This window comes from Drosophila sulfurigaster, chromosome 2L (assembly GCF_023558435.1).
Source record: "Drosophila sulfurigaster albostrigata strain 15112-1811.04 chromosome 2L, ASM2355843v2, whole genome shotgun sequence".
Classification (NCBI taxonomy): Eukaryota; Metazoa; Arthropoda; class Insecta; order Diptera; family Drosophilidae; genus Drosophila; species Drosophila sulfurigaster.
This window is the reverse complement of record NC_084881.1, coordinates 4,286,454-4,303,081: the sequence shown is the minus strand read 5'-3', so window position 1 is coordinate 4,303,081 and position 16,628 is coordinate 4,286,454. Positions and strand designations below refer to the sequence as shown.

The window sequence follows — 16,628 nt, the reverse complement described above, 5'->3', positions numbered from 1 at the left end:
ATTATTGCAGCAAAACCTAGAACTTAACTACAACACGTGTAGTTCCAAAATGAACTAGTTCAATAAAACGCATTGATTATTCATATCAGCTGATGTATGAACACAACACCGCTGTTTTAATGAAAACAATTGCACAGAAATGTTGGAAATACTTTAAAATGACTTGACTTGCAAGACGCACTAACGCTTTAAAATCGTTTTTTATTAGCCGAATGTATTTATTTATATATATATATATATATATATATATTAATATTATTAAATTAATTACATTTTCCCAAGCGTGAATAAATTAATATTATATTTTAAAAGATCAAGTTTCTTAAATACTTAAACGCATATAAGGAACATAATATAATTTGTATGTATATTAATGAGGGAAAAATTAATAAGAAAAAAACCCCATGAGGGGGTATACATACATACGTACGTATAGATATTTTTTGTTTTTATAATACTATTTTAAAATGGCAGTTTTGTGTGTTTAATTGTTTGCGAAATGAGATTTAATAAATTCTTTTCGATTGCGTTGCTCTTCCGCTACTGATATACCATGACCCAAACTTAGGAAGTTCGGTTTATAGAAGGATACACTATTTTCAGTATCTGAAAATGTATTCTTGTGTTATGAAAACTTTAGATAAATGTTGTCAATGAGTGCAAAACGTACCAACACTGGGATCATTCCAATCAATGGCCATATTATGGAGTAGTGCCAACGCGGTAATCGTTTGTTTCGCAGAACCGAATGTGCCTAAAAGTTCACTGCCGAGAATTCCAAATCGACGAAACCAGATGTTAAGACATTTGATAGCTGGAGCAAAGGTTACAGCATGAGCATGATTGTAGAGTTCCTCGGCTTTATTTCGAGGGTATTGAATGGGAGTAAATAGGCTGGATGAGCACGAAAGCGAATCATTGCCGAGAAGAATACGTCCGCGAAATTCGTTCTGTTCAAAACGTTCCTTAATGCGCGATAATGAGTAAACCTCTGGAGCAGTATTCAGATCAAGTTCATCTGACAGCCGAATGTCCAGGTCTCGAATTTTATATTCAGCATCCGAAACTAATTGCAGATGTACTAGCTCTGTTGGCGATGGCGAGTCCACAGAATCACCATATTGGTGGCTGCTTCTATTAATCTGCGAACGTGAAGTTTCCAATTGCAATCGCACAGTACTTTGAACAAGTGCGCCAATAACTTGAGGCATATTTGATAACGATTGAAACGATCGCATCATTCGTTCCTTTTCTGAGAGCGTTGCTGGCATTCGAATGTATCGTGATGCCTTTGATGAAAGCACTGAAGCCACACGACGAGTTATTTTAGCCATTGTATGCAAACTAACTCCATGCGCTATAGCTGTTAGTTGGGGATGCTATGAAAAAGGAATGGAGAACAATCAGAATTAAAGTGTTCACAATTTTGTTGGGCGAATAAAGAGTCACCTCAGTTCCACCGAAAAATCGAATCGCCGCTAAGACTTGCAAGTCTATAGGCACTTGATTTCTTTTCACTGGTTTATAGTAGTCAACCTCGATGTCATCTCGAACAATTTCAATAATACGCCTCATATTTTCTTTTGTGTAGCGGTATTTTTTACGAAATTCTATTTCATTAATTTGCTCCATCGGGTGGAACCGAACGCGTCTTCTCTTTACTTTGTTTACATGGCCTTTATTTTGTCTGCTGCAAGTAATGCCAATACTATGCAGCTGCCGCAAATCATTTACACACTTTACATCGCTAAGAAACCGTTTGAATACTTTTATATCCTCCATTATAAAAATAGCAAAATATTTCCTTTACTTCATCAACAGTGTGACCGAAAGTAAAACTCGAAAATATACCGTATTTTCACAATATTGATATGTTAGTATAAAATCATCAATTTATTTTTTCAATTGCATTAGAGAAATTAAATCCATTTATAAAATTATACAAATATGTGCCAACTGGAATCAACAGGATAAACGAGACAATTATATCTCCTTAAAAAATGTGGTAAAATGGGCAAAGGTAAATTTCATAGTGAGTGGAGCAATTAAAAAATTGAAGCAGAATGATTTTTAAAAATTAGTTGCATCAGTTATTAACAAATTTTGCTTGGTAAGCTCTATTTCGGCTTCACATCGATAAAATATCGCGTGACTGAGAAAATATACCGAAAATTGGTGTTCAATGTTTCTACGCTTGTGTTCGATATTTTTATTTGTTAACTATTCTTAATAATTTGTAATATTTGATTATATGTATTTAAACAAACCACTAAAAGACCGTCGACCTTAAAAACGTTTATTGGCTTTAGAGACATTGTTTGTGGCTATCGATACATACACACTACGTTTACCGCCCATAGTGACCGAATTGTGTATCTTAAATACTAAAATACTATTTAACCTTTGTACATACATAGTATTTGGATATTTTCTCAACATCGCTTCGCGTTCGCAATGCTTCCATCTCTACATTAAAATTAAATGATTTTTGTGATGCGTTTGTTTGTAAATTGATTGTTTGCGAAAAAAATAGTCAAATGTATAAACGAACAATTCGCGATGCTTGATTGGAAAATCTAAAATTTAAACACTACATTAAAAAAGATTTGACAATTTGCATCGAGTTGAAAACTGCTATTTTGAGTATGACGTCCCAAATACATAAGTATCTTACACAGATTTGTACGATGGGAAAGTAGTTAAGTTCCGAGGAGACTAGTCAAATTTTAAGCAATTTGCTTAATGAAGAAATGCTGTACAATTGATGTACAAAAATATAATAAGTTGTTATAAAATCACAATTTTTTTAAGAAATCTAGCTATTTTTGGCTATTTCTTTTGTAATCCTCTGGTAAAATGACCATCAAGTGTTGGCAACACTGTTCATAATAATTAATAGTTTTGACTTTCTTGAAAACTCGAAAATATTAAAAAATAAGATCATAGGTTTCTTTCTATTTTTAAGAAATTAGAAATGCATTTGATGACATTTATAATTAAAGCCGTTTCGTTTCAGTATATTTTTTGCATCATTGAGTAGAATCTTCCGTCGCAAAATTCCATAAGCGGGTTTGTGTGTAAGAGAGGAACGGCTAATGGAGCCCCATCAAATTTTTGGCGGCTTAAAATTGTTTTAAATTGTTTTGCAATTCTTAAAAAACTAAAAAACCAAGATGAGAAAAGGGAAAGGAAATCGACGAAGGCATACCAAAATATTTGAAGAAAATAGCCAAGACAATCACTTTGACCACTTTGTATAGAAATATGACCGTTGGAGTTGCGAGTTGCTTATTATGATGTAAAATAGGAATAAGTAGAGTCAATTAAATAAAATATGAAATTGATATAAACATATAATCTTTGAATGCTCTCAGTGTCGGATAATGTATAAAATAGATAATTTTCGATTGATTTGCCTTTATTGCCAATGATATGCTTTTTTCCTGCGTGGGTTTACTTTTTCGCCCCTAAATACATAGCTGATCACGTGATGCAGTTTTGCTGTGACAACTTGCATTTACAACTGCATCATTGAAGCAATACACTTGGTCTAAATAGAGTATAAGGTAGATTAATTGATTACATATTCCTATTAATTTTTTTAAATTGCTATTCAAAACGTGCTTTATAAAATGTTGAAAATATAGTTACTTTTATTAATGAATCGTAAATCATCAAAAGTAACCGATAGTAATCTCGTTTTATAATCGGTGTGACCATTTCTTGGTACTATGAAAATTTCGGGTATTTTCTCAATCAGTAATCCTGCTGTGAAAAACAGCTTTATTTGAACATTGGCTTTCAAGTTGCCCGGTTAAAAAGTCGGAAATCTTTCTTGTGTGTTGTGCTGTTTTTCTTATATTTTGCATAAGTAAGAGCAATGGGTGATCAGGAAAGAGGACGACGTAGGCCTTTCACTGCTGGTGATAGTGCGCATGAGCCTGTAAGTTTCAATTAATATTTTTTTATTGACATATGTATATACTAATGAATGTATGTTAATAAGTAAAATCGCATAAAAGTCGCCATACATACATAAGCGTACAAATTCAATATTACAAACATATGTATATATATGAATGTACATATGCCTATATATACATACGCGCATTAAAAAGTGATCATTCTGTAAATTGAGAGCCCAACACGAAGTTTAAGTTAAACGTCAGCATAAGCAAAATGAAACACGCAAAGATGCCCGCCATGTTTAATATTAAGATGAGAAATAGAGAGGGAAAGAAAAAAATCGCTTATGTATGTACGCTTTTTTTTACGCTTTTCTGTATATGTACATACATATGTATGTATGTAATGTGAGCATTCTGGAAATTGCGAAGCCAACACGAAGTCTAAGTGTCAGCATACACAAATCGGAACAAGCAATGATGCTCGCCATATTCAATTTTAAGATGGGAGATAGAGGAAAAAAATTACATATATATGTACATGCATACGTACGTATACGTATGTATGTATATATGTAATTTTTTTCATTCTCTATCTCCCATCTTAAAATTGAATGGCGAGTATATACGAGGAAACAATTTTGCTGACACAATGGATTGAGGAAATATCAGGTAAAAACCTCCCAGTCGCTGTATTTATGTATGAATAAAGATACGATTTCTTTAATATGATTTTAAATACCAAAATTATGAAAAATAAATTAGGCACACCTTCACATCAAGATTTTTTTTCTATTTAATGACATCATTTTAGATTTCCAGGAAAAGTCTACAACAAAAAAAATTAATTTATTTTTTATTCGTTTGTATCAATAAAGAGGAGTAAAATACATATGTAGTGCAAAATGTTAAAAAAAACTATTGGTGTTAAAATTTAAATTACACAATTTATTTTTGGTAACTTACAATCTTTTTATTTTATTGACGTAATTTTTTCAGTTAGAGACTTACGAGTGTCACGTTCGCGATTCAGAAAACGCTCATATGCGTATAGTAATAGGTACAGGTTATATATACGTACATGTATTACATGTATGTACATAAAGATAAATACCGTACAAAAACCAAATCCAGGAAACTTGATATACATAAAAATACAAATAACCGTTAGATTTCATGATTCGGATTAAAATGTGACTCAATAACTTTAAGATTGAGAAGGTGAAGCACATAGAAAAAAAAGTAAAAGATCTCTTTCTTTTTGAAGAGGATAAAACAGTTCAAAATTAATGGGTCTGAGTATTAAGTATATCAACTTAGAAACTGCGTTAAGCGTGTCTTATTACTCTGTTTTTATATTATGACCGAGAATTTTTTTAATCTATATCTATCTATAAAACTATACATATGTACATGTATACAGAACAACGTATTGTCGGATTAGCGAAGTAATTATAAGCTTACCAATTTGTTGTTGCCTAGATCGGCGTAGGCAGAGAATAAGAAATAACAGAACATAAGAAATCTTTCTAGTATTTTACTTTGCTCACTGTTACATACAGTGCCAAACTTAGTTATTCGCACACATGTTCAGCTTTAGACTTTCTGCTATAAATATACATACATACATGTATATATGTATTGACTTTTTTTTAAATGTTGCTAGTTAATATTATAATTAATTCCCAACATAATACTTGTTATTAGCATTTTTTAAACATTTATTTTTAGAAATTATAAATGCAAAAGATGTCTGTTTTCGCTTAAAAGAAGAATATACCAGCATCTATTTCGAACTCGGTAGTAGCCGTGTACAAGAAAAAGTATTTTAATGTTCACAGCTTATTTCAACCACCACCAACCGACAACTTTGAGTTAGTGTACTGGCCAAACTAAAAGAGGTATTAACTTTATTTAAACGCAAGATTTTAGTTTAATGTTTTAATATACAAGATACTTTTTCATTTATCCTCTAATTTTTGTTTACTATATAAAATTATTGAAAAACAAAAATGCCAAAAAAGTACCACAGCTTATTTCAACCAGCTGAAAATAACTAAATATAAATATGTTAAACTGTGTATTTAGAATTTCGTATGACCTCCTTCTTGGTTATTAGCTCCTTCCAGACAGTTTGGAATAGATTCCACCAATTTTTTGTGATATAGGGCCTAATTTTGTCCCATTCTTCCACTAAAGCCGTTTTAAGGTTAGATTTGTTGGAAATTGGCCTTTTTCCGATGTTCTGGTCCAAAATGGCCCAACAATTTTTACAACATTTATGTCAGGTTACTGAGCTGATGGTTTCATGACATGACGACAGTTGCACATTAGCCAATCTTGGCCAATTCCTGCCTTATGCCTAGGGTCATTGTCTTGGTAGAAGCGGAAATCATCCTTAATGCCCAGTTTATCTGCACTTTGGATCAAATTGACATTCAGTACCTCTAGGTATTGAGTCTAGTCAATGGTCGCGTCAATAAAATTGAGTTTTCCGACTACGGCTGTGGACATACAGGCCCAAACCACGACGCTACCACCGTAATGCGTGACTGTAGGCTTTAAATTTATCTTTTGAAGCCCGGAATTTGGATTCTGACCGACATATGGAGCTCCAACCAAGCCGAAAATGTTGATTTTGGACTCGTCCACAAATATGATTAAGTTCCAAAAGTTTTTATCCTTTCCCACATGCTCCTTGACAAATTTCAAAGGAGCCTTTTGATTCGCGCGCCTTATAAACGGTTTCTTGCGCCTTATACTGTCATTAAAGTTACTTTCCCGCAGTATTCTCGAATTGATTCTGGGTGGCACGCCTTACTCAATTCCTCCTCAATAACACTGGCCAATTTTGGTGGCGAAAATTTTGGATTTTCCCGATTTTCCGGACAATATAACACGCGTCGGTCTCATTAAAAAATGCATTGGGTACATTTTTGCCCTTCTCATGCACTATACATTCCCGAAAAAAACAATGAAATGATTATTTGCACAGTCGAAACACTCAGATGCAGCAATTCATAAATTTTTGGACGGGAAAATCCATTCTTTAAAGGAGCTATGACGTCATTTTCCTTCTCAATTGTGGTTCACGGACCCATTTTGTAAAATACGCGTGTATTTCGAGATCTAAAGCTTAAAATGTCGAAAATCGAACTTCTATGTATTGAAAATACTATACACAAAGCAATAGATCCATAAAGACCAGTTATTTTCCTAGGAAACTGATCTTCGCACAGCTGCAAAGTTGCTGGTTGAAATAAGCTGTGGTACTTTTTTTTGGCATTTTTTTGTTTTTCAATAATTTTATATAGTAAACAAAAATTAGAGGATAAATGAGAAAGTATCTTGTATATTAAAACATTAAACTAAAATCCTGCGTTTAAATAAAGTTAATACCTCTTTTAGTTTGGCCAGTACACTAACTCAAAGTTGTCGGTTGGTGGTGGTTGAAATAAGCTGTGAACCACTGTATATTCAAATTTTAGGTAATTTTTATACCCGTTATCCATAGGGTAAAAGGGTTTTATAACTTTGTGCCGACAGGAAATGTATGTAACAGGTAGAGAGCGGCATTTCCGATCCTATAAAATATACACATATCTTATCATATCACATATCGATAAGCGTTAACATCCGATACAATATTGTCAGGTCCGTCTGTGCGTCCGTCTATATGAGATAAACCTATAATTTTCTTTCAACAGAACTTGTTATTTTTGCAGGCAATCGTATCCATGCATATGCATATAAATTCAATATTTATGCCTACATTGATTTCTCTCTCTCTTTTCATATATATACATATATGTATATATAAATATTCGTACATAAAAATGTACATGTTCTTGAAGCGGTCATTTGCTCGTTTGAGATCAAATATCAATGCATAGAGAAAAGAAGTGGAAATTCAATGTCAGCATAAGTGAAACGAAACACGCAGTGATAAGACAGAAGAAAAAAATCATATTTGTGATCAAATATCAATGCAAAGAGAAACGAAGTGGAAGTTCAATGTCAGCATAAATAAAACGAAACACGCAGTGATAAGAAAGAAGAAAACAATCATATAGAAGCTTAGAAATTAAAGCTTGTACCACTTTTAAAACAATTAGCCTGATACATATCGTGGAAAACGCTCTAGTTTGTATGTATGAGTAAACATAACATAATGATTATCATCAAGAAAATTTTCTTTTCATAAATGTTATTTGTGGACATCTTCACCAGCATTTCTAAATTAACTGATTGTTGTTGTCGATCGAGAATTTGTATTTTTGTATGGTATTTGAGAATTTTGCTTTCTGTCAGTTCCATACATACATATATAAATCATGTAGACATATAACAAATACATAAATACAAACTTAAGGTTTCTCGGAAAAGGTCCACGTGGAATATATAAGTGTAAAAGTATAAAACACAGTAAAAAGAATAAAAAAAAGTAAAGCTCGACTGTGAGATACCCGCTACCCATTTTGAATAAAAGCAAAATATTGCGGTATTTTTCTCAAAATATACAAAAAGTACTAATTTTATACCAAATTGTTTATTTGGTATATCGATATAGTACCACATTCAAAATATACCATAGACGGCACAATATACCAGATTGTCAGCCGAAGCAACTAGGCGTTTTTCCCATACAAAAGTATTTCTTTAATAACTTTCACACTTTTTATCTGATCGCAACCAAATTTGCAGGAATCACAATTACTATGGTTGTTTTTTTTTATATACCAAAATAGCTCTAGCTTTAAAATTAAGCTTATTCGATTTTTTTGATTTGCGGGGGCGGAAGTGGGCGTGGTAAAAAATTTGAAACAATCTTGATCTGTGTGCAAACAACAAATACTGTCGAAAAATTATAGCTCTATCTCTTATAGTCTCTGAGATCCAGTGTTTCATACGAACGTACGGACGGACGGACAGACGGACATGGCTAGTTCATCTCGGCTGTTGACGCTGATCAAAAATATATATATTTTATAGGGTCGAAGATGCCTCCTTCTACCTGTTACATACATTTCCTGCCGGCACAAAGTTATACCCTTCTATCCTATGGGTAGCGGGTATAAAAAGAACTCTGCTAAAGTTGTCGCTGTTGCAGGGGATGCCGCTAAGGGTGTCGTTGATTCCCACGATGATGCCTAAATGCCGTTTTCTGACTGCTGGTTACTTAGTTAATGCTGATGCAGCGCACTTGGCAATGGTTGCGTTTTATGCTGATCAGAGCTACGTGTAGATTCTAGGTGCATTGCAGTGCATTTGGAGTGGCTATGCACAGACTTAATTTTGTAATGCCTTGCCTTAACTCCCTTTAAATGCAAACGTCTTCGGACGAGATCTACAGCCTGTTGTTTAGCATTTTAGTGCTTCTGTGGTTTTTTTTAACTTTGGGGAGACTTAAGCTTCCATGCCAATATTGTCATTATTCCGAATGTTGCCAGTATAAGTAGTAAAGTATAATGGTGTCTGTCACTATGTCTGGAATGTGTTGACGGTTGATAGACTTGGTTCTGTAGTTTTGGTGCTATGCGGGAGTCTTTGCTTAGCCCTTAGGCCAAGAATACTGTCTGTTACAAAGTGTCTTCTCACAATTTTTTTTCGCATTCTTGAATAAAACCATATATAGTAAAAATTCAAATAGTTATATTATCGTATTTTATTTCATTATGTTATTTAAATAATTTTTGAAAAGTGAATGTCGATTTAACTGAGAGATTTGCCTAAATGTTTTTAGCGTATTGAATTTTTTCAGTATGTGAATTGTTATATGCCTTATTTAGTAAATTCTATACCTGTTGTAATTTGATAGCTTACAAACATGTTTTTACAATAACATTAATTTTTTTGTATAGATTCGTTTTACTATTTATGAGTCTAGTTTTACTCCTAATATAGTTATTAATTTCTTTTTCTTTGCTAATGTGTCCATGAATGGTTGGAAAAGTGATTTCAAAATTATATTATGAAATATCTTCTGTGCGTAGAAATACTGATTTTTTTAAAACGTTAATCAACTTCATGCTTTTGAGGAGTTGTAGAAAGTGCGTCTGCTACTACGTTTGAAGAACCTTTCTTTTCAGTTCGTAGTCAAATTTTTTTGAATTATATTTTCAATGTTATGGTATGTGCGTTATGTTTTTGTTACATAGTGAGAATGTAAGAGGCTAGTGATCCGTATATGTTTGCTGTAACGTACAAGTAAGTTAATAATTAATTCATTAATTTCCTTTTCGTTAGTAGCATAATTCTCGTCAGTTTTTGTAAGAGGACGAGATTAATTAATTAATAGGCTTTCCTTCTTGTTCTAGCACTGCTCTGATGCATCTATTATCAGATGGAATTATTTTTGAAATTCGGATAACTTAAAAAACGTCTGCAGAGCTTTTTGTCATTTTTGATTTAACGAAATCTTCAAACAGCCTCGTTATCGAAGTGAATTAAAATATATTCTGATACTTTTGTCGATATTCTTCCAAGTTGTTGAAGAAATTTGATAGTGTGCGGACAACCATAAAAACGATCTAGAGATAGGTGTGTATTCTATTGTTTTTTACTTGTTTCCGAGTTGGCCCTTACGCCATTATCAGATATTGTAAATCCCACGAAATTTGCTTCTTTTCTGGCTTGTCCTAGATGTTGACTATGCTCGGTTTCCGTTTTACTAAAATCAATAATATCGCCTATGTAGACAAATCTTTTCAATGTGATCTCTAAGAATGTGGTCCAAAGTTCTTTAGACGATGGAAGGTGAGTTTTTAGACCAAAGGGAAGTGAATTTTTTCGATATCTTATTATCTAACTGAGCTATTATTTATTATATCTTTAATCAGTTTTTCGACTTCATGCTTCAAAGATAGGAGTATGGATAATGTCTGGTACGTATAGATATGTCAGTTTTGTATTTCGTCAACAGCTATTGTAGTATGCCAATTTTTCGACTGATTCCACGAACAGGGTTTTATAGAGGTTAGAGTTGGAAAATCGAATTAGAATGTCATAAAGACTGAAAAAGTTTAAGAAATTATGATGTTGTATGAGTTAAGGTTAAGTTGAGGGGTTTTCCTTCCCTCGGTTTACATTGAAAATACGGTAAGGAGGAACGATTTAATTTTCTATATTTTGATCATTATATTGTGGCTGATCAACATCGTTGTATGAAATTGCGAACCCTTCTGATTGCATATTGGCCTGCATACGTAGCCTGCTCAGTTTGCTTTATGATCAATTTGCTTACCTCCTGTTTGCTCTACTGGCTCGCCAGTATTAATATGGAACTGTCGTTTTTGAGTGCCGGTGCAGCGAGTATGAGTGAATGCCATACTCAGGCCTTTATTGCACTTGCCTTTCGGCACCCGATCATTTTAGACACTCGTCTTGTAGACACTTGTGTCTTGCTTTTGGTTGTTCTTCGTGCACCCGATCATTTTTAATACTCGGCTTAAAGACACTTGTGACTTGCCGATGGTAGTTGTTCGTGCACCCAATCATTTTTTGCACTCGTGACGAAATGGCTTGTGTCTTATGAGTATCTGCTCAAGTTCTGAAAACACCCGAGTGTCTGAGCAAATACTCGGGTGTTTTTCCCCCACCCTTATTGATGCTTTGAATTTTCAATTCAAACTTCGCGGGTCTAACAATTCGGCATAGTTCTTTTTTTCTTGTGCTGGCAGGACTGCTGATGACATCTGGGCCAAATTTCATATGAATCTCATTATCAGTAATATATTTACGCTTGTGTTTTCTAAACGACCAAGAGTGCATTTTTCGAATTTTACAATGTCTGAATGAGAAGTGCCATCAAATCTTTGTTTGCCGAATGAAATTTCAACTGCGGAAACGTTGAGGATGTTGCGGAAGATCTTTGGTGATTCTACCATGTCACAAAAAAAGATGTTTATAAGTGGTACAAACACTTCAAAGAGGGTCGAGAACGTGTTGATGACTTGGAGCGCTCCGGACGACCATCGGCTACAACAGATGACCAACATGTCAATGAAGTGGAGGAATTAGTGCGGAAAAATCGTCGGTTGACTGTTAATATCAGTAAGGTCTCTTACTAATATGATCGGAATATCAGAAAGATCTGTGAAAACAATTTTGAAGGACCATTTGGACCTACGAAATGTCAAATCTTGTTTGGTACCAGAAACGACAAATTTCTGTATACGTTTTTCTTGCCATTTCGCCAAAAATTCGTCGCATATCGTTCCGCAGCCACCATATTCGCCTGATTTAGCTCCGTGTGACTTCTGGCTATTCCCAAAACTCAAGAGACCATTTCGGGGAACGCGTTTGGAGTCGATTGAGGAGATAAAAGTTGAATCGAAGAAAGCACTGATGGCTATACCGAAAAGGGACTATTTGTGCATAAGGGTATTTTATCGGGAGGGGATTACTTTGAAGGGCATGATATTGATTTAGAAGAATAAATAAAGATTTTTAATTTTACAAACAAATTCACCTTACTTTTTGCCCACAGTAGTATGTACTAGAGGTCTGCATGAATACAGTCAAAGCAGCATTGGGTACTCTCACTCAAAGTTCTGACTGACTGAGTGGGACATTGATTAAAACGGATTTGGCAAATGTGGTAAAGGCATGAGTAGAAAATTTACCCTATCCAAACGGCGACGCAATACACGAATGAGTTTCACGACCGAGTACTCGGTTAGTTGTGCGCCGCATTGGAGACGTCAAATTTATTGCGTTTGTTTTTGTTGTTTTTGTATTGCTTTTCAATATAAGACATAGAAAAATAGAAAGACATGAATTAATTATTATATACATATGTATAATTTATTTATTTTATTTTTCAATGACTAAATGCAGAAACATAATTTTGTTTATTGTATTTGAATTGATAGCAATAATACATCGTTTTTCTGAAATTAAATGTATATTCTTTTATATTTACATATATAAATTTATATATGTACATATATATATAATTATTAATGTGTTATTCTATTTACAGATATATTATGTATATTCATATATTATGTTTTTAGGCACCCGTACTTATAAGTACAAGCTTTTTTAGACACTTGTACTCATGAGATACTCATACTCATGAGTAGAAGTGTATCGAAAAGGCACATGAGTAACCGGTTCACCGGTTGAGTGTGTATACCCGTGCCGTTCTCTGATAAAAACCCTAATTATATCAATATTTACAAAGAAAAAAATACCTCAGTGCGGTATGGAGTGGGTATTATAACTTTGTGCCGGCAGGAAATGTATGTAACCGGCATAAGAAGGCTTCGCCGACCCTAGAAAGTATATATATATTCTTTATCAGCGCCAAGAGCCGAGACGATCTAGCCATATCCGTCCTTTACAAATATAAGCATAAAATATGTTATGCTTTGATAAATAATTGTAATTTGTTAATTTCTAACAATTCCGAAACAGAATGCAAAACTATTCCGAGGACAAGCGAACAGTAGCGCATCGCGCACTTTGGATCCTAGGAACGCCCCATCACCAAAAGACGATAGGCCTTCCACATCTCGTCAAACTGCAGCTTGTGAGACAAATACACCGCGTGGACCAGCAACTGGGGGTGGAAATGGGAGCAATCGAGTTCAGAAACGTATGGATCGATTTGAAATTGTTCACACAAGACCTGTCGAAGTGGTGTCAAAGGTTGGAAAAGAAGGCGCACCGATTCAGTTATTGTCGAACTATTTTCGACTGAACACCACTCCTAAATGGCGCATTGTGCACTACCATGTTGATTTATCGCCAGAGATTGAGCTTCTCCGAGTACGCTGTGGCATATTATCGGAGCATGCTGCAGCATTGGGAACAGGCTATCTTTTTGATGGCAAACAGTTATTTACGACGAAAAAATTTGAGCAGGATGTTACAATTCTTAACGGAAAATCTAAGCAGGATATTGACTACACTATTACAATTAAGTTTGTGGGTTTTATATCAACAGCGGAGGAGCGCTTTTTACAAGTGCTGAATTTGATATTGCGACGTTCTATGAAGGGACTTAACCTAGAGCAGGTCGGACGTAATCTATTTGATCCGCACGCAAAGGTAAACTAAATTGAATTTAAAAGGTTTGTACTATTTGCTAATTGTTCGAATATAGGTATCGATGCGTGAGTTTTCCTTAGAATTATGGCCTGGTTACGAGACTTCAATACGACAGCACGAAAGAGATATTATGTTGTGTAGCGAAATCGCACATAAAGTTATGCGCACCGAAACCGTTTACGACATTCTTGTTCGCAGTTCCCAGAATCCTGCTCGGCATCAGGAGGAATTTCGCATGAACGTTTTGGGCTTAATTGTGCTCACTGATTATAACAACAAAACATATCGTATTAATGATGTTGACTTTACAAAATCACCACTTGCTACATTTAATTGCAAGGGAAGAGACATAAGCTTTGTAGAATACTATTTAACTGTAAGTATAGCGCCCTAAATAATAAGGGCGGATAACTAAATCGATTTTCGCAATTTGTCTACATCTCGTTTTTTAGAAATACAACATTCGCATTCGGGATCACCGACAACCATTGCTTGTTTCGAAGAATAAAGATAAAGCTCAAAACACAAACGCCAACGAATTGGTTATTCTCATTCCAGAGCTGTGCCGCGTTACTGGGCTTACAGATAACATGCGTTCCAACTTTCAGTAAGTTACTGAATGGACTCATTTCGGATACGATAGCTCAAATTAATTTTTACAGACTTAAACGCGCGATGGCAGATCACACACAGTTAAATCCAGCCAGACGTATCGATCGCTTGCGCACATTTAACCGAAGGTTGCAGACGACTCCCGAAAGTGTAAGGGTACTGAATGATTGGAACATGAAGCTAGATGAGAATCTTGTTGAGATTCAAGGACGTATAATTTCACCACAAAAAATCCTCTTCCTTAATAATCGGTAAGTAATCAAATTAATGGACTTCTAAAAAATTTTTTTTTACTACCTTGCTTGCACCTTAAAAATAAAACTACTTATCGTCTCTTACCTTTATTAGCATTTCCGCTGGGGATCAGGCCGATTGGACGCGTTATTTTCGGGATAATCAAATGTTTACTACACCCCGTCAAGGACTTGATCGCTGGGCAGTTATTGCACCACAACGAAACTCTCGAGATCTTCGCACACTGCTTCAGAATTTAAATCAAGTTGCGCGTGGCATGGGTTTTCAAATCAGAAGCCCACGCGAGTAAGTTAATTTTTTCGACTTACGAAGACTGCCACTCACAACGAGATAAAACTTTTTCAGAACTATGATTTACGATGATCGCACTGGCAGTTACATTCAAGCCCTAGACGACTGTGCCCGCATTGATCCACAGTTAATTTTATGCCTCGTGCCAAATAACAACACCGAACGGTTTGTTTTGAAAATTACAATTTTTATTACTGACTATATTTATACTTCAAAACAATCCCTTAGATATTCGTCGATCAAAAAGAGAGGATGCGTGGATAAAGCGATTCCTACTCAAGTGGTAACAACAAAAGCCACTCAAAGGGGAATGAGTGTCGCTACAAAAATTGCTATACAAATCAATTGCAAGCTGGGCTATACCCCATGGATGATAGATTTACCGTTATCCGGGTTGATGACAATTGGATTTGATATAGCAAAATGCACTCGTGATCGCTCGAAGGCCTATGGAGCTTTGGTTGCTTCGATGGACCAACAACAAAACTCGACATACTTTAGTACTGTGGCTGAATGTAGCGCATACGATGTGATGGCCAACAATTTATGGCCAATGATGTTAAAGGCTCTTAGACAATATCATCGCGAGCACCAAAAGTTACCGGCCAGGATAGTATTTTATCGTGATGGTGTGAGCTCAGGCTCGCTAAAACACTTAGTTGAATATGAGGTTAAGGATATTGTAGAAAAGCTTGAAGCTGAATATCAACGCGCTGGGTCTACAACACCGCCAATGCTTGCATATATTGTGGTGTCAAGGGCGGCGAACACCCGACTCTTCACATCGTCCAAACAAAATCCACCGCCTGGGACCGTGGTTGATGATGTAATCACAATGCCCGAACGTTACGACTTTTATTTAGTGTCTCAGGCAGTTCGTCATGGGACGGTTGCCCCCACAAGCTACAATGTAGTCCATAGCAAAATTCGATTGAGTCCCGATCAAATTCAAAAACTCACATATAAGATGTGTCATTTATATTACAATTGGTCGGGCACTACACGCGTTCCAGCAGTTTGCCAATATGCTAAAAAGCTAGCAACCCTTGTAGGGACAAACATACACGCCATTCCACAGAATGCGCTTGAGAAAAAGTTTTATTATCTTTAAGTTTAAAGTTTAATCGAAATCACAATATCTATAAGTTGAATGGAAATATGATTTACTATTGGATATAGATTTTTATGTTTCTCCAAATAATTTCAGATGACTATTTTTGTCAAGTTGCAGTTACACATTTGAATTTAGTTTTTGATTTAATAATAAAGTAGACTACCACAAAAGTAAATTGTGGCTTTCTAAAACTGTGTTATGGACATTGTCTTTAATTTATTAATATATATTAAAAGCATTACAGTACCAAGTAAAGCCAAGATTCAAGATCAAGGAGGGCACTTTATAGGTACTAGCGCTTAAGCAGTAATTTAATTGCCAGCCTGTCGCTTGTTGATATTCGCGTTGTAAAGACGTATGCGCTTGACTAATAAATCATCTTGCAAGAAAGAGAT

General features: G+C 34.9%; 2 protein-coding genes across 3 annotated transcripts; one reads left to right on the top strand and one right to left on the bottom strand.

The window, feature by feature from the left end:
- Positions 1-262: 262 nt before the first annotated feature.
- Positions 263-1,846, bottom strand: LOC133835792 (putative nuclease HARBI1). Of its 2 annotated transcripts, none has more exons than XM_062265863.1 (3): positions 1,450-1,845; positions 671-1,379; positions 263-606 (listed from the first exon to the last, which is right to left on the bottom strand). In XM_062265863.1, exons 1-3 carry the CDS (start codon positions 1,780-1,782, stop codon positions 485-487), a joined length of 1,164 nt encoding a protein of 387 aa, XP_062121847.1. In that variant the 5' UTR covers positions 1,783-1,845; the 3' UTR covers positions 263-484. The 2 variants fall into 2 exon arrangements, with proteins under 2 accessions (XP_062121847.1, XP_062121857.1); XM_062265873.1 differs by having other exon boundaries at positions 483-619; positions 1,450-1,846.
- Positions 1,847-3,776: 1,930 nt separating this feature from the next.
- Positions 3,777-16,424, top strand: LOC133842535 (protein piwi). The gene is made up of 8 exons (XM_062275675.1): positions 3,777-3,943; positions 13,326-13,961; positions 14,017-14,337; positions 14,414-14,568; positions 14,624-14,824; positions 14,922-15,113; positions 15,174-15,284; positions 15,348-16,424. The coding sequence occupies exons 1-8, from the start codon at positions 3,881-3,883 to the stop codon at positions 16,228-16,230; spliced, it is 2,562 nt and encodes an 853-aa protein (XP_062131659.1). The 5' UTR covers positions 3,777-3,880; the 3' UTR covers positions 16,231-16,424.
- The last annotated feature ends 204 nt before the right edge of the window (positions 16,425-16,628 follow it).